Genomic DNA, 26,106 nt, shown 5'->3' on the forward strand with positions numbered 1-26,106 from the left:
TATTGTGCCAGGAATTCCCAAACCACATCCACACCCTTTATGTTACCTGAATTCAAACTTCTATTCCAAAGCCAGATTTATTTAAGAAAAAAAATCCCTAAAAAAATAAAAACAAAAAACAAACAAAAAAACCCCAAAACAAACAAACAAAAAAAAAACCAAAAAAGCCTGGTTTTGACATGTATACACATATTAAAAAAACTATACCTTTTTAAACCTGTACAAGTCCCCATCACTCAGTTGTGCAATTAAATTTTTTTAATTGGACAGAGTAAATATGTTTGAAGCATTATCTAAGCCACCTCTATCAGTATCAATCAGTGAAGTGTTCAAATTCTAGCTGCCTACTCTGAATAGCTTTTGCAGTACTGCACATGTGTAGATTATGTTACAAAAGAGACAGTTAATTCCTCTTTATATGTGACAGGAACTTCATTTTATTCTGAATATGTATTATGTAAACCAGTAAAGTAATAATATTTTTTTACCACTAGGTGGAATCAATGCTTGAAAATTGTTCACTACTTGCCATTTTTTCTAGTGGACTGGAGTTAATTCAGATTACTGTCATAAACTAATTAGATCCTACACCTACTCAGATGCCACTTTTAGGAAGAATATTTTACTTTTATTAGGTTTAAATGAATATGTAAAAATCTATCAACACATTTCAAATCTTTCTTCAATTGGAACTTAGATGGTACTTACTGTTAATTTCTCTTCACCATTAAATATGTCACCAGCCAGAGACAAAATTAGTTCAGAAATTATCACTTGATTAAAATTAAAAACATTATCTCAATTTGCAATTTATTAAGATGCAGTTAGAAATGTAAATTCCAGCTTGTCTTTATCCAATATATCTGAAGCCAGGCTGAATACCTGCCTTTAATCCATACTTCATAGCAACAAGACAAGTAGAAAAAAAACCAGTGCTCTGACCCCAGCGCAGAAATGTCTGTGACCCCAAAAGAAGTATTTTAAGAATATGCACATACATGTAAAACATTTCTTTTATCAAGGCTCAGAAAAGGAGTAAAACATCAATAGAACTTGTGATACAAGAAATTTACACTGATTTCTATTCCATTGGTTTCAGCAGAACTGCACAGTTGGACTGGAAAACAGAACTGAACTAAATAAGCCTCACTACTGTGTCTCAAGAAAAGTAATTTCCACACTGTACTTTAATGTTAGGTTAGTCAATTCCAAAGTATACAAGCTATCTAAAACCCACAGTTCTTCCAAAACAAATCTTGTGACTTTTTCTAGACATTGATTACATCCAAAAAACCCCAATAGGTAACAGTAATTATTTTCTAGGAAGATGCCTTCATTGGACATCTCAATAAAAGCAAACTAAAACTCTCTGGAAAGCTGACCAGAAAACCAAAAGTACATTCTTTTGGCCTAGTTAGATCTATTAGGTCAAAAGTAGAAGTCTTTTGACCTAATAGATCTAACTAGTCATACTTTAGTCAGTGAGATATCCTAAGCAGTACTGGCCCTGTTTTCTCTGGAAAACACTGACAATTCAGAGGAGACTTAATTTAAAATGGAACTTGACATCTAAGGTATTGCCATCAAAGGCTCCACCCAAACCACAGACATGCTGCTTTTCCTTAGCACTTAGTTCTGAGAGGACACACCTAAAAATCCCCAAAGAGACTCCCTGTGATCTGGGATCCCTGTGCTCTCAATGAACAGTGACTGGCTTTGGAGGTTTGGATGGTTTTTTGGGGGGAAGCAATAGCATTGAGGGCTTTGTTTGTTTGTGAGGGGTTGTCATTTATTTATTTGGGTTTGTTTGCTTGTTTTTACAAACAACCCGGCAAGCACACAGCCATAGCCAACCATTTCTCCTACTGTGCCATCAGCTTTGAGACTGAGCTGCAGCTTCCCCTCCTCAGCAGTTGTCACTCCATTAGAGCAATGCACTCCTGGCACGGAGCCAGAACAATTTACAGCAGTAATTAATCAAACCTGATTTCCATGTAATCAAACCTGCTATTTTAGTATATTTTCTATAACTATCTGTTAATCCATATGCACACACAAATGTAACACATGCTCATGTCACATTTTAAATTATGTTTAGAAAGGAAGGGATATTTTTATATCTGAGCCTTGCTTCAACACTTGACAGATAACACCTACTTAGACATTAAAAGTTACACAGATTGAAAACAGAAGCCTAAACACACATACACAGTTAATCCATATCTATAATATTTTGTTTAGAACTAAAATTTACCAATTGGAAAATTTTACTTGAAATAAAATTTAATTTATGAACAAACAGATGTTCTACAGCTCCTAAAATAAGTGTCATTAGCTATTCTTTTGTAAAACTTGCTTTTCTGATAGGGTAGATTTTCCAATGGAGATTCTTTGGAAATGGGTTGAGAGAGTAAAACTAATTTCAAAATAAAGGTCAGTTAAACCTCCCTTTCAAAAACCCTTGAAATGGCTTTTAAGTAACCTATCTTTTCCTCCCCAAACCGTTTGGGTTTGCACTCTTTATATGCCAAGACCTTTTTTACAAACTTGCTGTTATGTTACTAGATATTTAATTGGACAAGAGAGTATTATGGGTTTCTCCCTCCCAGGTGGAGAGAAGACTCTTATGTCTCCTAACTAATGAACTAATTTATTCATCTGATATTTCTTAAGTAAAACAGACATTTCTAAAAACCACAGAGACATTTGCAGGACATGTAGGGTCCTCATTAAATCACTAATGTAGAGTAATCCAGCTGATACCCAGAGGATTATGAGGTTGTTTCCTTTTATTTAATTCCTACACCAGTAGTAAGATGTCTGGCCCAATCCTTTTTTCTTTCAAGAGAAACACTGGTTTTTAACTGGACTGAATGACCTTAAATGTCTTTTCCAACCTAAATGATTCTATGACTATGGTTTTCAGACTATGATAGGTATTTCTCAATACAGATAGTGAAGAACCTGGAAACAGCTTTGCTTTCAATTGCTAAATTATTTTGACACCTGTCCTGGGATTTACACATGACAGGCCATGCAAACAGTAAAAACATGTGCTTTTTTCCCTGTATACTTAACATTTTTCTTAGGGTAGAATCACTAAGATTTCCTTGTCTATCTGCTGAAGGTAGACAAGTTAAACCTGTTAAACCTAACACCTTGTGAAGCATTCCTTCAAATAAAAATTCTGAAAGCAACGGATCTGTAAATACAGTAATCCCAACCAAACACAAATTCACCTCAAGTTTAAAAAAAACAAACCCTACTATTACCTTATGGAATATTACTTCACTACTTTCTTAATTACGAAATTCAAACATGAACACAATTGAACATTTTGGATCAATGTCATCAGAGAAAACGAACTCAAATTTACGATTGCTAAGTATACTAATGTATCTGAGTCTAAGAGAACCTTTTCTGCTGGCAGTGTCTTTTTAAAGAGTCACAGGTCAAAGATAATAACCAGCTACTCTAGGTATTGAAACACAGAGAAAAACCTCCTCTCTACCAGAAATAATGAAATCTATGAACTCACTACGCATCTAAAATCAAGCCAAAGAGAGGGGAAACCCCCCCAGCCAATAAGCTGAAACAAATATTCATACACACCCTAACACACAAAGGGAGGGGAAGGTAGAAGTGTGATTATCATTTGTACACTGACAAAAGATACCATTAGTCTGCCAATGCAGTTAACTATTTAGGGTACTTTAAAAGCCCACACTCAGGTTCAGAATTCCTCCAATAGTGAGCACCTCAGAAAGATTCTCACCTTTTGTAACATCCCCCATAAGATGGATTCATCAATATTACTAATTTGAACTGCTGACTTTAATATTCTTTTAATAGCTGAATTTTTTCATCACCTGTGCTTTCAAAAAAAAGCCCAAAACAACCATGCACACCTCTACCCAGCCCCATCTTGCTTATAAAGGGATGAATCTCTCTTCTTTCAAGCATATCCAAGCATATTCATGCCCAAAAAACTATTATTCTCTGTATTACCCAATTTGACTTCTTTTATGTGTTAAAAAAAATCTTCATTTTATTTAAATAAAGTGCCCATTATTTTTTCATCTATAGAAAGTGTTCTAATTACATGTTCTAATTAAAATAGAATTGAATACACAACAATTTTATTAGTAAATTATGGCAGTTTTATAAAAGGAAACAGTATACAAAAATACTTTAAACAGCACAATTCACATCCACTGTCTATATGTTTGGGTTTTGTTTTGAAGGAAATGAGTTGCTTGACCTGACACTAAACCTGATTCTAAGAACATAAGAATGCAGGCCTTTGTGCTCTGTAAACATCAGCAATCAAATACTTTCCTTCACATATCCTCCTTATGATTTTTTTAGCAATCTGATGTATTTTATATCCCATTTTCAGAAAAGGAAAATAGGTAGGAAGGCAAAGGGGAAATGTTTCCTTCCATGTTTGAACAAATTACCCATAGCAACATGCAGCCTTAGAGTTTTTAATTCTGCACAACATGAATTTCTGTAAAAGCAATATTCAGTCAGCAATTTTTTGGCTTTCTACAGATGCCATCATCCACTGCAAGAGTCATTATTCACCAGTTCTATCCAGCATTTTTGATCACTGGATGCAAATGTGGTAAAAGAAAACTAATCTACCTCCTTTGTGTCACTTTCTCAGAATCCTAATTAGGAAGTGTTATTCTACTGTCACTGGAAACCAGTATTAACCATGCACTATTTCCTCATGCAAAACACAAACAGAAGATGAATCATTTCTTTTCCTTCTCTCAAGCTCAATTTATTCTCCTATTCTTCATGCCTCTTACTAAGTCATTTGAAAAAAATTGCTTATACTTCCAAAAAAAAGTGCAGTTCCTCCAGTCTATATATATGCATCTGCAAAGTACTTACAATAGGTAAGCAATGCAGTGGAAGCTTTCTTAAAAAAAAAAAATATATACATATATATATAATATATATTTTGTATATATATATATACACATACATATATAGCTGTTATAATTCCAAATTTGGAAAAACTCCCCAAAAACAAACAAAGAAGAAATGTCCTGGCCTCCCCAAACAACACAAAACAGAAAATACCTCCACCCTATTACCTTCTGTGCAAAATGCCTGGTAAGATTTCCACTTCCTCTGACAAAATGAAGCCATCTAAATGTCTTTATATAAATTGGGCTGCATGGTTGAGAACTGTGAGGGTTGAATCCCCCATTTTTACAGAAGTGTTGACCAATGCACCAAAAGGGCTGAGCTTTCTCATGTTTGTCAACGGACCACAAAGCAGCTTGAGTGAAGAGGTGATGGAAGGATTCTGGGGAGTGGTCTGAGTCTGTTTTATCCATCACATGCCTAAGAAATATTTTTTCTCACACCACTTCAAAACTCAATCTGAGTCAATGAAACCTGTGCCATTTCCTAACCCTCCTCACTTGTGCAGCATGTGTAGAAGGTATTTAGCTGTGTAAGAAAATCTCATTCTCTGGTCTACTCTTCTACTGTTTCCCAGACAAGACTGTGACATCCACTTTCTGAAGTTGCACTGTCTCTCTGGAGTGGGCTGTTATCAACTGTAATAAAAATGTCTGGCATTAAATTATTCTTAAATTTTTCATTTTGGACGTCATTAGTGGTTTTTTCTATTTTTTGGATAGGGTTTTTTTGTTTGCATTTTTTGCTGGGGGTGATTAATTGTTCTTTTACAAGGTTATTTCTGCTGAATTTCTAATCCAGTGAGATGTAGAAAGGCTTTGTTGGGGTTTTGAGTTTAGTATGTGTGTGTATATGTGGGTGTATGCACATAAACATTTTTTACCCCTCCAGCTTGGCTGGAGAAGCACAGATAACTCCCTTCAGTTTTCCTATACACAGGCATTTGCCACCACTTGAGATTGCACTTGGGTATGTGACCTCATCAAAGGCTGCAAAGATGCAATTATGACATTCAGAGACTCCGGCCCTTCTGGAAATCACGTGAAGTATTTTAGAGTATCTCAAGTGGCATTAGACATCTAACATTTTGGCAACAGCAGCAAGCCTCCAAGATTTCTGAGTAAGAACTATAAATCCAGGAACACTGCCAAGTACACAAATCTTGGATATTAGTACCATTAAGGAAGAAGCAGCATGTCCTTGGCTTAGGCAGCTCTTTTCTTCTGTCTCTGATCCATACTTTGAGGGTTTTTTCCCTTTTCATATGAAGTCCTGGCCTCATTGTTATGGGCAGAATTCCATGCCCAGAGCAAACAGCATCAGTGCCTGGGAGCCTGCCTGCCAAATCCCTGCTGTCAGTGCATCCATTTGAGGATGTTCTACTCATTAGTACAGAAGCTTATGCAAACAGAAAAACCAAAGTTCTCAAATTCTCTTTTATGTACACTAAAAGTATTATCCCACCTGAAATGTACTGACAAACATCAAAACATTTAAAATAATACACTCAGAGATTTTCAAATATTTCCTATCAGCTGACATGACCATTACAAGCTTATAAAATGGTGTTGCAGTTTAATAGCAAACATCTTTACAATCAGAATTAGAGAATTACTTCTAAACTATACACTCTGTGTTTATGCACTTACATGGTTCTTGAGCTAAAACTGCCCATAAAAGGTTTAATGCATTGGGCTGAAGGGGAGGTTCTACACTGAACAGTGATTATGAACAAAGAACAGCTTCTACATCAGGTAAGTCACTGCTGTACTCATCTAAAACCAAAACAATTTTGCAGGTCTCTAGGTTTTGAGTGGTTGGTACTGCAAAAGCAAATGATGAAGAAGTTCTATTTCCAGTTTTGGAAAGCTGTTAGGAAGGTTTTTCTCTGATGTAATGCATTTGATCTTGTATGTCTCTAGCCACAGGAGGACTTGCATCCCTGTAGGATGCATAGTTAATTATATTTTGGATACATGCAAGACTGACTGCTATGATACTTTTTTTGTAACTTTTTTGTACTTAAAAAAATCATTTTATTTTTCACTGCTAGAGAACTTGTTTTAAAAGCTGCCTTTACTTTTCTTTACAAAATATCACGCACCCATCTGTCATTTTATGTAGGTATTTTTCAGCACTGTCACAATAATTTCAAAGCAGACAAAATAATGTATAACTTTAGAGATTTAAATAATGTATAACTTTAGGAGTCCAACAAGATACTATTCACACTCAGTACATTGATTTTCTAGCTTAAATAGTCAAATATAGATTTTCTTGCATGAAAATTAATTCTGTGTTGTGAGAAGATGCCAGAGGAAATATAAGTGAGGTTAACATCATGTGTCCCCTGTGATCCCTGTGCCCAGAACACAGAAAATGAGATGAACAGTCTCAAATACTGCATATCCAGTATTTATGCCAATATCAGAGTCAAATATAATCTACAAGGTGTTTTGTCAAGGTATTAAGAGTCTACTTTAAAACTGAAATACCAGTCAGCAAGTTGTCCCTCATAAAGTCACTTTATTAATAGCCAATGTCAAATGAGGATGACTACTCAATAACTTGGTAAAAGGAGAGGCCAACCAGCTACAGGGCAACTATAGAGTTCAAAGCAGTGCTGGGAGGAAAAGGAAGGGAAAAACCCAATACTACAAACAAAACCACATTACCCCTCCCCTAAAAAAAAGTAACCAGCTAATCCTTTGAAAACATTCCAAGTAACACTATGAGGCAGTATTGCAGAAGAGTCTGGAGCACAAGTCCTGTGGCTGGAGCCAGGTGAGGGTCAGTCTCTTCTACCATGCCATGCCTCAGAGGAAATGGCCTTAGGCTGCATCAGGGGAGGTGCAGATTAGATATTAGAAATATTTTCTGCACTGAAAGAGCAGTCAGGCATTGAAATACTGTCCAGGGAGATGATGGAGTCACCATCTCAGGAAGTTTCCAAGAAGCAACTGTATGTGGCATTTAGGGATAGGGGTGCTGGGCTGATTGGTGGACTAGATTACCTTGAAGGTCTCTTCTAACCTTGATGATTCTGTGAAGCAGTTACATACAAGAAACCTCTCAACCTTTAAAATATGAGCCTCATATTTTAAAAATAAAGGAAATGTATATATGTATACTAGTGAGGTTGGGGTGAGTTTTGGTTTTCGGTGTTTCTTTTTTTCTCACAGTATAAAATACATACTTGTCTTTTCCTGCAGCTTTTTTCTTTTAAAAGAAGAAAAAGCTTTTTTCTTTTAAAATAAAAGTCAGCATTTAAAATGCATTTATACTGAAGCAAACCTGAAGCCCTTTCTAAAAATATCCATTCTTAATTCCTACTGCAGAACAGCCATGTGTTATGCACTTTCAAGGGTTTTCTCAAAGTAATTACTGCATATGTTCTTTGAAAACAACATCTGACTTGTGTCAATCACACCTATAAGGAGGACTCTGAAACTTAGTCTAAAAAGAAAAGGTTGTGTTGATGATGGACACCAGCATCACCTAAGTGCGGCAATGGAATGTCTTTCTCAGATGTGTTTTGACTGGTTCATAAAGAAACTCTTAAATACAATTGTCAGATTTAATAAATAAATCTGTGCTTGGAACAGCAATGCATATGCCAAAACAGCAAAGTGGAGTACAATAATTATGCAAAAAACCTGAGGGAACAGACATTCAATATTATTTATCTTTACAATGTAGGCTGTTTTGAGCATTTAGAGAACAGTCCATCCCTTCATTTAAACAACACAAAACCAACCAAACAAAACCAAACTTGTCTTCAACACTGTTATACAATTTCTTTTTAAGAGGAACCTCCTTCAATCTACCTTCCTTCTCAAGGATTTTCTACTGAAAGAAATATATATATTTTCATATTGCAAAGGATGAGACCGTAGATTACTATTAAGGAACTTTGGTGTTTTGGCTGGAGAACTCTTGCTTTGAAAGAACCTAGAAAGCTTCAGTACAAGAGCTGTCACTAAAGCAAGCATTAGAATGTTTCCATTTACATTTCCCTGATCTCCAGGTGTGGTTTAGAACAAGCACCATCTATTTGACTGCTTAATATTCAGCAGGAATCTGCCAGCCAGGTCTTGCATAAAATAGGAACAAATGCTACTTTCTGCTCAGTGAAGTGAGCTCAGTTCTCACTTTAAGTTAAGAGATCCTTGACAGTGTTATCCCTGACTATATTCTCAGATCTCAAAATTTAAATATTTAAAGACTTAATGAAAGCTAATTACTGAACTGCAGAAAACTCAAATTCAGTTCAGCAAAACATTTGGTGTGGAAAAATAAACTACAGGAACAAGTCAGTGCTCTGTCAAAGTGCAATAGATGTGCTATTTATTCAGTCTGAGCTGTGGTCAGTATTTCCATTAAAAAACTTCTTCATCACAAATTTATTACGGCAGTTACTAAGCAGTTACCTCAAACTGACTTGGCAGACAAATTTTCTTTAAATTCATAGAGCTCTTCTAATACTTAAAAGGAAAATAGAAAAAAGAAAAAGCCTGTTGCGTCTTTTCACAGACAGAAGATTGTTATCAAAAGTGTATTTTCTACTCTTAATTCCCACCATCAGAAGAATTTCCCCACCAGGTAAGTCTTCCTAATGCTTGGTCCATTTTCCCTTTTCTGTGTTTCAATCTGCCAGTCACAGTTTTATTTTTGACTGCCTCAGTAAGCATCCTTGAAATATCAGGAAACTCCACTGCTCTACTAGACCTGCACTCTGCAGCTGCTGCTCAAGTTACACAGACAAACAAGTCCCCAAAAATTTGAAATTACAACACCTGTAAGTCTAATTAGTCACTGAGTTCAGAAAGGTAAAATACTGTATTTTTGAGGACACTGTGGCAATAGAAGCTAAAAGTTATAGTAAACTTTGAAATGGCTTACAATGATAGCTGAATAGGTAGCATATTTCAAACTTGTGAACTTCCTTTGAGGAAGCAACAGAATGCAAGATGTTTCCTTTCTTCTAAAACCAAAATACATTTCTTCAATAAATAAAAATAATAGGACAAACCAAACAAGGAAAAACCAAAAACAACAATCCCCAAATCATACAACCAAACAAAAACCAAACCAAACCAACACAAAAATCCCCAAATAAACAAATCCTACAACCCAATAAACCTCCACAAAAAACACACAACCACAAAACCCCCAGAAAAACGACAACGGAAATGAAACAAAAAACCCTCCAAAAATCACCATCCCACCCAAAAAAAACCCCCAAAACAAACTCCCACAAACAAAACTCCAAACAAAACAAAACAAGACCCTGAAAAACCCCACTTCTTCCCCCCCAAAAATAAAACATATAATCCTCTACAGCCAAGACTATTCTTTAACACAGCAGGTGGACATAACTACCTTAGGCCTGGCTACAATTTTCCAGGGCACAACAATGACCATTATTTTCCCACCTTTTACACAGATAATTAGTACTTTCTCATTCCCCTAGCTCCCTTCAGCATTAAGACAGCATGTATTAAAAAATGCATTTTTTCAGCTGTTGGCACAGAAAAAATGTTTTGCCTTTAACCCAAGGAGGTGTGGCAGTTATGCTCCTCCACACATGCACCTTGGACAGCCAACCAGGGGAGCCTTTCAAAGCCTAGCAATCAACTGAGACAGTAATCTGACATCTCAAACAACCACCTTGGGTTTCACAGGTCAGACTAGTTTGGAACAACATAGTCACAAGGGAACAACATCGTCACAAGGGAACAATCTTCCCTGTTGTGCTAAGCCAAGGTGAGACAGCCTTTGATTATGTACTAAGGTACACAAGTTGACTAATTGGATTCAGGACAGCAAAAATGTCTCCTTCACAAGAAAAACATTCAGTCAAATTGATTTAAAAAAACTTTGTTCTACCAGGCTATAGGAATTGGTCTAAAAAAAACCCACATAAGGTGTGTGAAGTAAGAAGAAAAGGAATCCACTAACATAGCAATATTTAACTGGACATTAAATAAACCAAGTATTTTATAAATCTTGAATTACTATGTTGGGGAGACAGTAGCCAGCAAAGCAGCAAATGAGTCTCAAGAAAACTAAAGGATGACTAATCTCTACAGTGCTAATTACCCTTGATTACCCTTAATTCATCTGACCATTAGTTGAAAAGGAGTCATCTTTAGTCACCCATCAAATCTCAGATATTTGTATTCTGAAAGCAAACACCCCCCTTTCTTTTTTGTTGCATTCTAATATTTTTTAAACAGGTCAACCTGGAATCTTAGCACAGTGATTTGTTTCAAGCTCTAAAGCTACATCTTAAAAAATACTGCCCTTCCGAGTCCCCAGCTTTCAGCTCTGGGGACATCCTTTTATGCTCCAGCAAGATGTCTGATCTGGATAACCAAGGGACCAAGGCCACAGGGCAAAACACACTGTACAACAACCATGCTGTACAATTGCTCTGTAATTAGAAACAGACTAACCAACTACAAATAGGACCAAATTGACTTCTTTTAAATTCTCTGCATCAGAGAAGCACTGGCTTTGCATTGCATTTTTCATAAAGGCTCTAGATTAAATGAAAAGGAAAATTTAAAAGCAAGACAAAATTTATCATAGTAAGAGAATTAGAGGGAAGACAGTAATGATCACTCTTTCAGCTGAACTCCAAATGTCCCACACCATTTCACTTTAGGTTACAATGACAGCCTCAAATTCTACCTTAAAGCATTCTTGGCACAAGCAACTTCAGATATGAGACCAGCAGCAAGTAATTACTAACCTTTCTACATTGACTGGCTTGTCAAATTTAAAGAGTATATAATCTCCAGCAACTGGTGTGACAGCCCAGAAAAAATCTTCCCCTACGTAGGTTTTTTCTAGCGTGTGCCCCTGGTAGACTTTTAAAGATGTCGAAACCTCTGCAGGTGGATTCACGTGGATTTTGTGCAGTAATGGTTTCAGGAAGTCTTTATCCTAATTGAAAGACAGACAAACATCACGCTGGTCAGACAACCTTGTTTATTATGTTCCTTTCCCAAGTGGTTACACTTAAAACAAACATTGGCATAAAATGGAAAATGAATGCATTACTCATTTTGGGTGCATCAGATCTTGTACTGCTCAATAATATGAACATTCCATTAAAGTAAAAAAATTTTTAAAAATCCACATAAATATGCTGGACTGGCACTTCTACATTATAGTAGCAACCAGTCTGTATCAGATTTAATTCCAGTTGGAGCAGTACACATCATGCTCAAAAATGCAAGGCAACAAGAAAAGACTCTTTTTCTCCACAATGTTTTTAATCAGCCTGCTCTGTAAAGGAAGGGAAATGTTTTCTACTAACTGTGAGTTTCTGGATCTTCCCTGCTAGAGAAGAGTGGAGGCCAACATGCTGGAAAAGAGAAGGCCTGAAGCGTATCCGTAGGTTAGATTTCTGCCGATCACAATGTTTCTGAAAAGGTGGGGGGAAAAGGTAAGGGTGGGATAAAAAACAAAACAAAACAACACATTAGTAAAAACCAACACAAGGTAAGAACCTAGGCCTATTTATGCAGTTTTTCTTGTTTTCATTCCCGAAATCTATCAAGACTGCTGTGCAAATGTAATACTGCTCAAGGTCCTTGCAAAGAACCTGTTTATTCAGCAAGGGAGTCTCTTGAGAAATGGAGGGCCAAAATATGAAGTTCATTCCCCATTTGTAACTTTCTCCAAGACTTCTATCCAAGCAGTGACATTCTGCAGAGCTTCTCCAGTGGTTATAGTATAAGTTTATTTTATTACACATAGAATCTTACTAGACTTTTGCTTTTTATCCTGCTGCACCCGTCTCCAAAATCTGAAGCAATAACAGCTATGATGCTCCTGAGAACTGTCCCTCTAAAGTTCTTTTTGAGATAATAATCTTGGCAGGAAGAAAGACTCTTCCAGAGCATGCAGTAACTATAATGTATACTATGCTGGCTTCCAGCTCACAAAAATTAACTCATTCATCATCAGAGAAACATTTTAGAAGCTTTATAATAGAAAAAAAACTTACAGCATCTTTCTCAGGGTTACACACTTTCACCCAGAGGATATGGTCCAGGAGCCAATCAATAGGTTTCTCTTTATAAAACATAAATATGAACTCTACAATAAGAGTGATATCTGGAGACTGGAACATTTTACCTGTGGGTGACATTAAGAATAGCTGGAGTTACTTTATATTAGAGATAACACTTTCTTTTGAAATAAATGAGATAGCAGATATAATATTTGTGTCAAGACAAGAAATATTAGCACTGAATAACTTGAAATTTCAATGTTATTAGAAGTTCCATACCTTTCAACTAAATAAAACAGCTATTCAAACAATAACTTGTCATATATCTTGGTGCTATCAAAATATTCACTGTATATTCAAAGTAACACAATACAGTCTCCTTAAGAATAGAAATTGTCAGTTTGAAATATTAAGAGAAAGAAAAGTTATGGATTGGCATCTATTGTTGCCCATGTCACATGTCAGTTCAAGCACCTGATGTGAGGAGTATGTGCAAGTGTTATCTGCCCAGTCACACAGCTTCAGCTACTGCAGGTACAGAAAGCAGAGATGCAACACCTACCACTAACTCAGAACCTCCCAGGCAGGAAATCAAAAGGAAAGAAGGAAGCTACCAGAACATAACCAGAGACAATGTAAATCAAAAAGAAACATCCCCCAGTAACCAGAGTTTTTTTCTGCAGTGCACAGGCCATCAGCAGGACTTCTGGGTGGCACTGTGCAAAAGGATTCTTGGGAATCCTGAAGACTGGGAGGCTTAAAGGGGCCTTTGCAAAAGAAGGAAACTTACAGTTGATGAAGTTGATGAAGAAAGTCGATCTAATATCAATATGAGCAATCACCTACATGGTTGTGGAACAAACTCCTCTGGCAGTAGAGGTGTCTGAAGAGAAAGGTGGCCAATGCATGGGGCTACTGTGTCAGTCTGAATGCAGCACTTGGAAAAGGTGCCTTGCATGAAAACACTGCTACAGGAGCAACACAACTGGCAGCGGGGCAGTCCAAGGCTGAAGACAGACTTGTGCTTGCAGGGACAAGTGCTTGTATCAGGGAGTGCACTGAAGCATTGGAACAGGCTGCTGAGGGGAATGCTTAAGGCAACATCCCTGGAGGTATTTAAAAGATGTATAGATGTGGCACTTGGGGACATGGTTTAGTGGTAGATTTGGCAGTGCTAAGTTAGTGGTTTGTCTCAATGATCTTTGAGGTCTTTTCCAACAAAAATGATACTATGATCATATGCCAGCTAAAATCCCAAAGCAGTTCCTGATTTCAAGGCAGATTCAGAAAACATCACCAGGTCTGCAGATGAAGTCTGAAGTCTTTGCTAGGTTTCAACTGAGAAGGCAAGGAAGAAAAACTTCATGTAACCATGAATCTCTCAGGAAGACATCTGCTGAAGTGATTCAGTTCTGCAGATGTTGCTGAGATGTGGGCAGTGCTGGGCTGAACAGGGATGGGCTGTTGGGACATGGGTGCACCAATGGATCAGAGTCCAGCAGAAGCTCTTTTCCAATGCAAGTCCTCTGTCTATCCACATTTCAGAGTCCTGTACAACACACTGACACACTCAGGCACAGGAAATGTTTTGAGGGTTTTTTCCACTTGTGAAGAGGCCTCCTTAGACTTTCTAAATAACAAGTTCCACAAGTGGGAGAGTTTCTAATATTTTCTCTACTCTTAGGAAAACCAGCAGGAGTAGACATTAAGAGGAGATCACTGGAAGAGCCTTTCCCCTTTCAGAAAGCATGTGTCTGATGCAATCTCTTTTCTTTATGACTTGTGCAAAATTGCATCAGAACAAAACCAATGCAAGAATACTCAATGGAAACTCTGAGAGCAGTCTGGAGGTGTCTGAGCTAGACTACATCATCATGCCAGACAACAAATATGGAAGAAACATCTGACTAAAGCACCAATTATTTCACCTGTTAGAATGATGCTATACTCATTATAGTAGACAATTTACACACTGGGGTGGAAAAGTAAATGTGATAAAACATTAACTGATTTGTCATTGCTATATCAACATTGTCCCTTACAGAAACTTTTCACCCAGCCCTTTACAAAGCAAAATATTGTCATCACTTTTAAGTTGCTGCTGTAATGAGGTCCTCAAATAGGTATCTCCACATGAAAATACTCTGTAACTAAAATTTGAAACTTCCACTACACAAGGGACAACACTTAGTAAACTAGGGACAATTGCAAAGCTTTATTCTTAAAAGACATCAAAAAGATGTTATTGTTTTTATTAGTACATTGTTTAACATTATTTGTGGAAGTAAATATTTAAAAATGGGTAGGAAACAATCATATGATTAGTTAAATGTTGTGTAAAATAGTCATGCAGAATAACAGCTTTCAGCTTGTCACACTTCCAACTAAACAGACCCCAATTTTCCTGGTGATTCATCTCTGCCTACTGCTTCCAATGGCATAGGGCAAGAGAGGAGAAAAATATTGTAAGCCCTGATAAAACAGCAGCTAAAAAATAGAACTAATGAAATGTTTCTGGGATTTTTATGGGACTGAAACCATCATTTCTAGGTGACAGCTGCTGAGGCAGTCTGTCAGTCACATCTGTTTCCATACAAAGTGCACCTTTCCACGTGTTGTCAGAGAGATGCACAACATGAGAGTCAGAAGACAGAAATATTGCCCTAATCTCAATGCCTCTTCCAGGATCTATAAACAGCCATGATGCTCTAGAATCCTTTTATTCTTCTACCCAAGGACAGAGCAGAAGAATCACACTGACTTTTTTTTCCTTTGACTAGCTCATCTTCTGAAGAACGTAAGGATTACTGTCTTGTCCTCACCCACAGACCATGTCACTGAGAACTTGGCATGAAGGAACAGGATGCTACAATTAAGAAAACTGATAAGACTGAAGAGTAGGAATTTACTCTCATCCCTAATTTAAGTTATACTAATTTCGCATAAAATAGAAACAGGATATCAGTGTATTATTTACCCCCATATGGCAAACTTGTCTAGGCTCAGAGGCAGTTTCCTCTAGGCTGGCACTCTACTGTCCACCATGAGTCAACCACCCCAGACTGGGGAGTAATCTAATTGCCATGGTTATTTCACAGGGCACAGCAGGGAAAAACAAAGCAAACAAAGCCCAACCATAAAAAAACCAAACCAACCAACCAAGCCACTCTGACACATCCAACTGCAGCTAGTCAGAATAAGAGAGGTGAGCCAGGTGAGCCAGCTGTACCTGCACTGGCATCTTTAGACCAAGCAGCCTCTCTGCCTTATACTCACAGGACTGTGAGTGTAACACTCACAGCATGGAAGTGTTCAACAGTGAACACAAAGTCTTCTCGTGTTAATTCCTAATGAACACTGGAGCAAAGATGAACAGGAAACACCCTGATTCCAAGACAAGCCCTTGTCTTCCTTCAGTAACCAAGGACAGGCATCCCCATATCACTATCTGAAATGCTGTCACACACAGCTTGGCACAGCTTGGCCCCAGCCCCTTGTCCCTCTGTATAACATCACCTCACTCATCTGTCATTTCTGTCTCAGGACACCACCTGCACAGCACTTCTGCCATGGATCCATGTCTCCTTTTCTCCAATCAAAACAGTCTCTCTACAGCAGCTCAAAACCAGAGCTCTGCAGTGAAGTCTCTGGTTAAACAGGCCTTCAAAGCTCTGGATCCCTGACTGGGCACACCTAGTCCTTGTAATGGAAACCAGCCCAGTACAACTCCTACTGCACAGATCCAACACTCAGCCCCTCTGAATTCAAATCAACCAAGCCCTTGCCTAGATTCTCCTAACCAAGAGCAGCAGCAGCAGCAGCAGCCTGGCTTCCCTAGGGCACAGCCACAGCCCAAGAACAAGCAGCAACATTTGCCGAGGTCCTTCTATCCTGCAGCTCCCATGAGGAAAGTGCTGTGAGCCTCAGAACCACTGAGACACCACCAACATCCAACCTAGGGATTGTCCACTGGCCATCCCCAATATGCAGCCAGAAATCACCAAGCCAAAGGGACCTAAGCAAAACACTGCAGTGAACACACACTGCCTCAAACTGCAAACTCTGAGAGAGAACTGAAGCAATGGCTCCTCCTGCACCATGTAAATGCACTTGGTACAGTGCATGGGAACAGTCATAAATCCAGGATACTCTGCTGACAAAACTTCAGAGCTTTTGGATTCTGGGCACATGCAACCTATCATTGTGAGGAAAACTTCAAAATCTGAAAGAACTAAGAGACAAAGGTAGAAGTTTGCTCCATAAAACCCTAGAGATACAAAATGTAGACTTTCTCCAATTTATTTATCTATATTGATAGAAATGACAATCAAGACTGAATAAAAACCAAAACAAACCAGTGGAACACTCTCTGATTTATTGTGTCCTGACAAGACTTCTATTCATTTTTTAGTCCTTTTAAAGGCCATCCTTAGTGAATTATTCTGGCCATCTCAGTATTTCGCTGGCAAATACAAGGCACATACTAAATGAAACACTTTGTTTTCTAGTTCCCTGAACTGCCAATATCTAAATCATTTTAATTCTTCCACATGAGCATCACAAATTGAGTCTACACCAACAATAATTTTACACCTGCAAGCACACATTCTAGCCATAGCTGATGTTTTCAATGCTTTCCCTGGTAATGATATGCAAATTGCTGGCATTAAAACCAGAATCTCTTTGAAGTTATTTAAAGCTCAAATGTTTGACTTGCTCTACTCTTTCCCAAACTTTAACTATGTGCACAGCTTGAGCAAAACTGCAATCAGAACAACTTAAAATAATCAAAACAACAGGCCTTAAAACATCAGGACACAAGACTCAGAGGAACTGCACAAGACAACCAAAAGGCCATTTCAGACCACTGCATGAAATGTTTGTGACAGCTGACAGTGCAAGGATTGCAGTTCCTCTGGAAAACACTTCAGCTCACAGGCAGTTGGAAGACAAATCATTATTCCTCATAAAAAGCCAGTAGGACCTTCCTACATTGTCACAGGTCTCACAGTGCAAACAAGAATCCAGAAGAGTAAAAGATACATCTCCTTCCCCAGAGCTTCTTAAGGAAACAGCATACATCTCACCCATTATTTATTAGATACTTGACAGCACTTAAGACTATGCTTTCAGGATTAAAAAAAACCAAAGGAAGCAACGTCTGTTCTGTGGCAGACGTGACAGAATTCTATAATCCTGCTGTCAGCCTAAATAGCTACATTTGCCACTTCCTCGTGTAGCACTTGCATAAATTAGATTTTCAGTTCAGAAATACACTATGACAAAAAATCCCACATTTTTACCTCGCAATCTTGCAAGCTAAACAAGGCTTCCAACAGCTAACAGTGAATCAACCACACCTCTCGTTTTGAAAGATTATTTTTAAATCAGTAGCATCTAGACAACAGTTGCCCAGAGAAGCTGTGGATAATCCATCCCTGGAAGTGTTCAAAGCCAGGCTGGATGGAGCTCTGAGCAATGTGGGCTAGGGACAGGTGTCCTTGTCCTTGGCAGGGGGGTTGGAAATGGATGACTTCAAGGTGCTTTCCACACCAGGCCATTCTATGATTCTGTGAATTCAGTGCTCTACATTATTTCTTGGACATCTACACGTAAAACTGATCCCCAGAAACTATTGTTGCTCTTCCCAAAGGTATCTGCATTACCAAATTGCCACAGTATCAGGCTGCATCAAGATCCATAAAGGGATGGAGCAGAGATGAGAAAAATCTACATTACTTGCATAAAATTTCCAAGCAATATATGGTTATAGCACACCAATGTGTACCAGAGCCAAAAGTTTTAGTTGCTCCTATGAATACTAATTTTTCTCTCAAAGCTTAAAAACAGAATAAGTAGCTATATTGGAAGAAGAAAAAAATCTAATTTAATTTTCTGAGTAGAAAAGCAACATTAAGATCTGTAGCCATAGCTAAATGCATCTGAAATTCTACTGATATCATCCAGTTAAAAGGAGGCAAACAAATATGATACAAGGAACAAAGAACAGAGATGCAAGCAGCAGGAGCAAACAACTAAATTTAACTACAGCTACTTTCAGAGCCCACACTGCCCAGAAGTATACAGACAGTGTAGAAAAACAAGATATTTTTAAAGAGTTGTGCTTTTCATTAAGCCAAGTCTCAGTATTAAGAACTATCTACCTACCCCGCCAGGCTTAAACACTGTGCTCTCTACGACAGAGAACAGAAAGGTGGGGTGAGGGCTGAAATACACAAATACAAAGCAAGTTAAGTGACCTGAAATACTACAACTGCATGGGGTAGACAGCACACATCCTAAAGTGTAAGCTGGTTTTATGCACATTTGGTTTTATGCACATTTGATGTGTCATTCTTGCAGAGTGGCAATTTGTAAATGAGCACACTCCACTACTAAATCAGGCAAATAGTATAGATGTAAATTCTACAGCCCAGGGACTCCATAGAGAATTACACTTAAAGTGCAATTAGACTGGAGCTAAAACTCAAATTGTGGGCTTAGTCTGGGTAACTGCTTTACTGCTCAACAGTAGAAACAAAATCTTATCAAATGCTGCATTCAAGCAGTCACTGCTAACACAAAACAGAATGTTGCAAGGAGTTCCCCAAGAAAGGAGAAGTTTATTTAGAGTAAGATGTCAGTAAACTACTTAACTTCTTATTTTTCCATGCTAGGCAGCATAATTTCCTATTTCTCCCACCTCTAAGGCCACAGAACCAATTCCATAATTATTTCATCAGCAGTGTATCTCTGATGAGAGCCCAAAGCAGTTAGGTGATGGCCAGGTGTATAAGGAGACGTCACTCTGCCCATTTCCTTTCCTCCTCCTGTTTCTGGTTAGGCTAAACTGGCAGGCAAGTCTACAAAGTCTACATTCTGCACCCTAACATGGCATGTAGGAGGGATAATTTCTGTTTTCCTTTCTACTCCAGGAACCTCTGAGACCCCCAAAGTCAGGGGACTATTGCCCACCTGATGCTGAGCTGGAAACAGGACAGCACATATTCAAGTAGTGCCAACATGCTCAGTTCTCAATAAAACCATTATGGGTCACTGAGCTAAAAACGAAGCCATTCTCTGGCAAGTAGACCCAAAGGAAAGAGAACAACAAGAATTTCCAAGAGAATGACAGAACTCAGGGCTGCACTTTTATCTGTTACACACACGATTTTCTTTCTGTTCTGAACTTAACTTACAGCCTCCATATTGGAACCATTTGTGTTGGCCACAGGAATCTCCAAAGTCTGCCCCAGCTTTTGATTTTTCCTTGCATATCTCCAGCTTGCTGCTTTTAAAATATCATGACACATCAGTGTAGTAATGAAATAATCTTTTGACTTGTAAAATCCCTTCCAAACTTTTCTATCATTGCTTTTCTGTTAAGTCTAGTGTCTTTCCATGAAAAGATGTTAGTGTAAGAGCAAAGAACCATAATTTCCAGAGCACCCTGACATCTGACCCACAACCCAAGATCCTGCATTAACTCCTCTCATTGTTGCTAATTGCAAATGACAGACTGACTGCATCTAGGAAGGAACAGATTGTTGTAACTTCTTCATGAAGTAGAAAGATGGAGATAGAAGGGGCTTTGCAACAAACTGATGCCTGCTAATTCTTGGAAATTTTGGCACAAACAGCAAGTTATTTTAGGTGGAGCTAATTTTCATGGTTTTTCTTTCTTTCAGTCAGTTATGCTTAAATTACATTTTCGTTTTAACATCAGCTAAATTAAAAATGAATCATGCCTTGCAGTTTGCTTGTTAGTATTTTTATAAATTATCTTTTGGTCATAAAAATTCCCTCTTTTACAACAGTTTGGGTATGCCTCCATCATACAAAAATATATGAAACAAATGAGGGGCAAAAGCAACAAACATGAGCTAAACCAGAGTTCCAAAAAAAAGGCAATGAATTTCTACTTCTTGGTCTATTTCCAGCACAAAGAAGATAGCTTTGAAGGCAGATCACTATTAATTCACAGTCTGAGTACAAATGTATTCTTTCAAACTGCAAAAGTGAACATTTTCTTACCAATGAAACCCAGCTGAGAAAATTCTAGAATCATCCAATCTTCAGAAGCAAGCTGAAGTGCAAAATTTTTTATTGTGCTGAAATAATTCTGCTTGACAACAATGTCATCTTCAAGCTAGAGGAAGGTAGAAGCAATATCAACATTAAAAAAAAGCATTAGCAAAGCAATTGAAAAAAGTACATCTAGGAAATACTGACTTATAATAGATTGCTAACACACAGCCATGTATTTCTAATGCTAGCACTGATATAAAACATAGATGCCATAGCCTGGAATAACTATTGTAGGGATCAATCTGTCTGTTTGTGGAGAACTAATACAGAATCCTTGTGGAAAAGTAATACAGAAACTAGTAAGAATCCACAAACATATCTCAACTTCTTACTTTAGAACATTGCTTTTCCAGCTTCTTTTTCAAAGGAAAAACATCCATGACATAACGTTAGCCTAAGTGGCATCATCAGAACAAGTTTAATATCTGTATTGTCTGCTTACTCACAAATGTAAGGGCACTGAAAGAGTTCCTCCTCTGAGACAAGAGGCTGAGAGACACAATATCTGCAGTCCATAACCACCTGGTCCAGGCTGCAGAACTGCCAACATGGGGTGCTACATCCCTTTAATTCACAGTAGGTGCTGTAAGGCCGTTGCTGCAGTAGGGATCCTGCTTCTCCTGTCCTTTCCCACAGCGCAGTCATGCCCTCCCCCTCGTGCTGGCACTAATATTTGTGCAACTTCTCAGTGTCAAACCAGACTGTCACATGCTGTTGGCTCTGCAGCTTCCCAGAGAGCTGAGACTCCAACAGCTCTCAGAGAGGAGTCAGCAGAGCTTTGTGAAAACCAGATGAGAGGTGTGGGACTTTACACCCCAAGGACACAGGCACAACATCTAAATAAAGACCATCAGTGCCGTTACTAAATCTGCAATACCTGTAGGTAAGACTTCTACTTCAAAGCAGAAACACATGATAGGGACAATTCTGAGCTAAAGGGAAGAACTACTTAACTCTGTTGTTAGAAACCTCTTAAAAAAAAAATTCCATGTCTACACACAACTGTCATATTAAAGTGACACTGCACTTTCAAAAGAAAATAAAAATAGATTTTAGCCTCATTCATTCCCACTAAAAACTAAACTATGCTGGCTTCATTTTTTTTTTTTTTTGCCTAGGCAACTCAACAATAATTCATTCCAGGGACAAGGAAAAAACAGTTAAACTGCTTGGATTCCTTCACTTTTTTTTTGCTAGGCCTCTTATGAGAAGTGACAAAGGATAAATTACTTTCTACTTCAGAGACAGTGAGACAGTATCCTGCTCAAATTACATTCCCATATACCATAACCACCATACTCAATGCCCTCTTTAAATGATGGGATCAAGTTCTCTGTTCTGTGTAGGTTCTTCTGATGAGTCCAACAACATAATTTCCAGAGACTCATTTGAAAACTTGTCTCAAAATAAAGAAGAAAAATTTACCTGAATATAATAAACCCCTTTTTTCTGGGCATACATCATAAGAAAACAATAATCCAAGTTTTGTTTTGTTCTCCATCTGAAATTAAATTGAAAGCTTAAGGTTTATGAAAAACTGTTATTTCAATACAAGCTGGCAATATAAAGTATATTTCATTATGAAGAATGACACATATTAGTGAAATGTTAGGACAGCTGCTTTTGGCATTGTTCCCTCAGGAAATCCACTGTCTGAAAGAAAAAGGAACAAAGCTTTCACCTTATGCTTTAATACAGACATCAAATTGGTTTAATTTGAACCTGACTTTGTGACAACTACCTGACATTTCACTAAAAACACATGTGCATTTAAAATGGTAATTCAACAAGTACTACTGGGTTTTACCCTGTATTTCATGAAGAAAACCATCAAGTGAAAGAGTCCACATACAGGAATAAAAGTATATCAAAAGTCTCAGTTGTCCTCTCATATTTAAACACTAAATGGATTCAACCAAGCATAGGCTCTGATCATGCACAGAGCAGCATGTAGCTAAGAATGAGATGGATTCATAGAGCACTTTTAGCATCCCCACACTTGCAAGAATTACAGTAAGAAAACATTTCAAGAATTCACATCCCACTTGCCGTTTTATAAACAACCAAAGTGTGGGTGTGGGAGGAGATGGGAAAAGATCTGGGAGAATAAACCTACCTCACTCTCTCTTTTGAGTCTCCAAATGTTTCTTTCAAGTTTGTCAAGTCAGGATAGTATGTTGCAGGAGGGGCTATTACTTCCACCAAGCCAGAATTGATCTCTGTAGAAAACCTGTCAATGGAAACACCCTGAAGTCACACGAGGGATCCTGAGTCCTGTAGTTCCTGCTCGCTGTCTGTTGGAGCAGTTGCTGTGTCTGGGTATGAGGACTTGCTCAGATGACCCATATAGAAGAAGAGCAGTGTAGAAAAAAGCATTGCTTTCCTTAGCATGTCTTTCAGAGCTCTATCACCTTCTGCCAATCAGAATTAAACTACATTCTAAACATTTTTTGTGCTTTTTCAGAAACTAGTATTTTTTTCCTACAGTTCTCTTTGAACATTTCCCTTCATATTTAAACAATCCCATCTGTTTATGGTGCATCAAATAATTTAATCCCACTTACTGTTTTACAGTTTAACTGACTGAATCACTGCCTCTTAATTTGTCTTACTTTTTTGTTCAAAAGTCCAAAGCTCCTCAAAACAAAAAGGCGTGACCTCTTATTTCCAGAATATTTTTAATTGCTTATTACAACCTGATTTATTTTATCACGAATAAACTAAGAAATACCCAATTAAAACTACAACTTACTCTCTTTCCAGGCTCGCAACAACACTGTTAACATAATCAAGATCAGTCTGGGGAAAAACAAACAAACAAACAAAGAAGAATAGATTAATTGATAGTTCTAGAGTTACATGTCAAAAGAACAAGTGAAATAAACATTGCAGGTGGCTGTCCTTGAAAATCACTTTCATTTGTAAGATATTGGAGCAATAAAAGAACACAATACACATGTAACTATGTCTTACCTCTAATATGAGAATTTTTTTGTAAACAGAGGGGAATAATTATCTCATATCTGCACTTAACAGAAAAGTGTTAAAACTCATGCCCTTGATAACAAAATGATCGCTGTTTGTGGAGGAAAAACTTGATATTATTATTATTATTATTATTATTATTATTATTATTATTATACAATCACAATAATATATAAGAAAATATTACCAAAGAACTCTTTCTGGAAAAAAAACACACACTCACACACACACTCACTCCTCTTTCAAAAGTACACCTCCCTTGCTTTGCATCTAAAGCAAATGCCCCAACCACTGAGAGCGGCGAGCCTGCTGCCTTTCTGACCAGGGTTGCTTTTTTGCATCAGAGACTAAATCTGAGGGACAACCAATCCCATCAATCACTCACTGCTCATAGATGCAACAATTCTAAAAATTACTTGTTGGTGAAAATACAAATTGTGACATTCTGGAAAAGTCTAGATCATCTAAATTCCCAGCACTGGGCAATTATTCAACCTGGCTGTACACATGCATTCCAAGAAAAGAGAATTTGTGAACTCATAAATGTGACTGAAAACCCTGGTCTTTGTTACACTTACTAATCTAATGATTTGACATATTGTTTAAATTTGTGAAAAGAATAGTCTATAAATCAACCCAGATTCTGGCTCATGAGGATTCTGGAGAGAGTTGTCTTTGAAATACTAGAAACAAAGGAACAGTTCAAATTTTTTCTGATGAATTTGTAACACAGGATATCATTAAAGGATTATACACAGAGAATAAATCCCTCCCAAGCCTTTCTGTAGAATTGTTAATCTCGTTTGATAAAAGTGCTCACCCTTTGATCTTAAAAAAATCACCATTTCTATTTTTTAAAGATTTATTTTTATGAAATCAAACATAATGCCAGTGACGCACGCTTTTCAAAAAGGATAACAACAGCAGTGGATTTCTTCCAAAAGCAGATTTTAAATACCACAAGAACATGTGAGGAGAAAGTATTTCTTGCAATTTTGTCGTAGGTATTTTCTTTTAAGTGCTATGCCTAATGCTGGGCAGAGGTTTTAGTAAGCTGGTAAGGTGCTCACAACTTAAAAGTCATCTTGCACTGTGTTCCACACAAGGAGACTCACAAGTCCATAAGGACCTTTACATATCACTGTTTAAATACCTCTATGGATTGTTTATACACATTTAATTAATAGAATGGAGTTACACATAAATTCTTCTGTTTTGTATAACAGCTGCAAATCACAGTAACCTAGTGACTACCTAACAATAATTTTAATATAACCATCTTTAATTGAAGCATTTCTTTGTCTCTCTTTTCAAAGCCTTTTAAGCACTAAAAATACAGAAGCTGCAGTTCAAATGTCCTGTGAAAAGACAATAATTTGCATTTCAGTTGGCATGCCAAATTTCAATTACTCAGTCCAGCATTAAGAACTCCAACACATGTAATACAGTCCATACTGAAACTGCATAGAAAAATATAGGATTTATATATATCTACACACACACACACTCAGCAGAAACACAGTTAGTTTCTATTCAGTTTTCCAGAGATTAAAATAAATGCCAAACTTCATGCCAACTGGAATCATATATTTGATCACAAGCCTGTGCCTTAGTGCACATCTCCTTAGCAGGAACACAGTTTTGACCTATTTTCCAGACTACCATGAAGCCTTGCAACTGCTTGTAAAACCTTACACCCTTGTACAGAAAACATCACAATCAGAAGAAAAAAAAGTCTGGAATAAGACAGTTTGTGTGCTTCACACGAAAGGCTGGCAGTTCCCCCAGTCAGAGCTGCAATCACAATAGGATCACATCAAAAACATGCAGCTTGAAGTCTTCCAACCTCATATGGTAATCTTGGCTGTCACAAAAAGTCAAGAAGGTCTGGTCTAGCTCCTATGAACATGAGATACAGAAAATACCACTGCTGGCTTAGTAGGCAACTTTTCCTTCTCAGTCAGCAATCACTGTATCACTGTAGTGCAAAAGCACACGACACTTTTAGAAAGAAAAAGAACATGTAGATGAGAAGAGTTGATGTCATTTTTCACATGATCAAATGC

At 37.6% G+C, this 26,106-nt stretch overlaps 1 protein-coding gene across 1 annotated transcript in view; it reads right to left on the reverse strand.

Annotated features, from left to right (window-relative positions):
* Positions 1–26,106, reverse strand: part of MGAT4A (alpha-1,3-mannosyl-glycoprotein 4-beta-N-acetylglucosaminyltransferase A) — a 78,285-nt gene that overhangs the window by 10,488 nt on the left and 41,691 nt on the right. Inside the window, exons 6-12 of the mRNA XM_005486419.2 lie at positions 23,808–23,854; positions 23,172–23,285; positions 22,481–22,556; positions 21,002–21,116; positions 12,962–13,092; positions 12,269–12,376; positions 11,699–11,892 (exon numbers count right to left, since the gene is read on the reverse strand). Coding sequence (XP_005486476.1) covers positions 11,699–11,892; positions 12,269–12,376; positions 12,962–13,092; positions 21,002–21,116; positions 22,481–22,556; positions 23,172–23,285; positions 23,808–23,854 — 785 coding nt within the window. The remainder of the gene's footprint in view (positions 1–11,698; positions 11,893–12,268; positions 12,377–12,961; positions 13,093–21,001; positions 21,117–22,480; positions 22,557–23,171; positions 23,286–23,807; positions 23,855–26,106) is intronic.

This window comes from Zonotrichia albicollis, chromosome 2 (genome assembly GCF_047830755.1).
Source record: "Zonotrichia albicollis isolate bZonAlb1 chromosome 2, bZonAlb1.hap1, whole genome shotgun sequence".
Classification (NCBI taxonomy): domain Eukaryota; kingdom Metazoa; phylum Chordata; class Aves; order Passeriformes; family Passerellidae; genus Zonotrichia; species Zonotrichia albicollis.